This window comes from Penaeus monodon, chromosome 34 (assembly GCF_015228065.2).
Source record: "Penaeus monodon isolate SGIC_2016 chromosome 34, NSTDA_Pmon_1, whole genome shotgun sequence".
Classification (NCBI taxonomy): Eukaryota; Metazoa; Arthropoda; class Malacostraca; order Decapoda; family Penaeidae; genus Penaeus; species Penaeus monodon.
The window spans coordinates 2,067,749-2,068,160 of record NC_051419.1 but is presented as its reverse complement, the minus strand read 5'-3'; the positions used below and the strand labels follow the sequence as shown (position 1 = coordinate 2,068,160).

At 35.7% G+C, this 412-nt stretch overlaps 1 protein-coding gene across 1 annotated transcript in view; it reads left to right on the top strand.

Annotated features, from left to right (window-relative positions):
* LOC119594516 (alcohol dehydrogenase class-3-like) overlaps window positions 1-412 on the top strand; it is a gene marked incomplete at its 3' end in the record, with an annotated part of 11,191 nt that overhangs the window by 7,315 nt on the left and 3,464 nt on the right. Inside the window, 1 exon segment of the mRNA XM_037943546.1 lies at window positions 40-126. Coding sequence (XP_037799474.1) covers window positions 40-126 — 87 coding nt within the window.

The window sequence follows — 412 nt, the reverse complement described above, 5'->3', positions numbered from 1 at the left end:
GTACACCCTTTGTGTTTAAATATACTTTTCTTTCTTCAGGTCAACGAAAAGGCTCCCCTGGAGAAGGTGTGCCTCCTCGGCTGCGGCATCAGCACAGGATACGGTGCTGCTCTCAACACTGCCAACGTCAGTCTCGTTGCTTCTCTGTTTTAATTCAACTGATAATGATAAGGGTGATACTTATGCTTAGATAGTGCACGTGCATATACATATATATACATGCGTACAGCAGGCATTTAGTGTGGTAATAGTAGAAAATGTACTGCAAATTAGGTTGCTTATATAAGGAAAGTTAAAAATTATAATACTTATAATTATAGAGATGACGAGCTCATAATATTAGTACCAAGTATAAACTCAGTAAACAATAAAAAAATATATATAAACTATTTAGCACTGAATAGTATCTTCA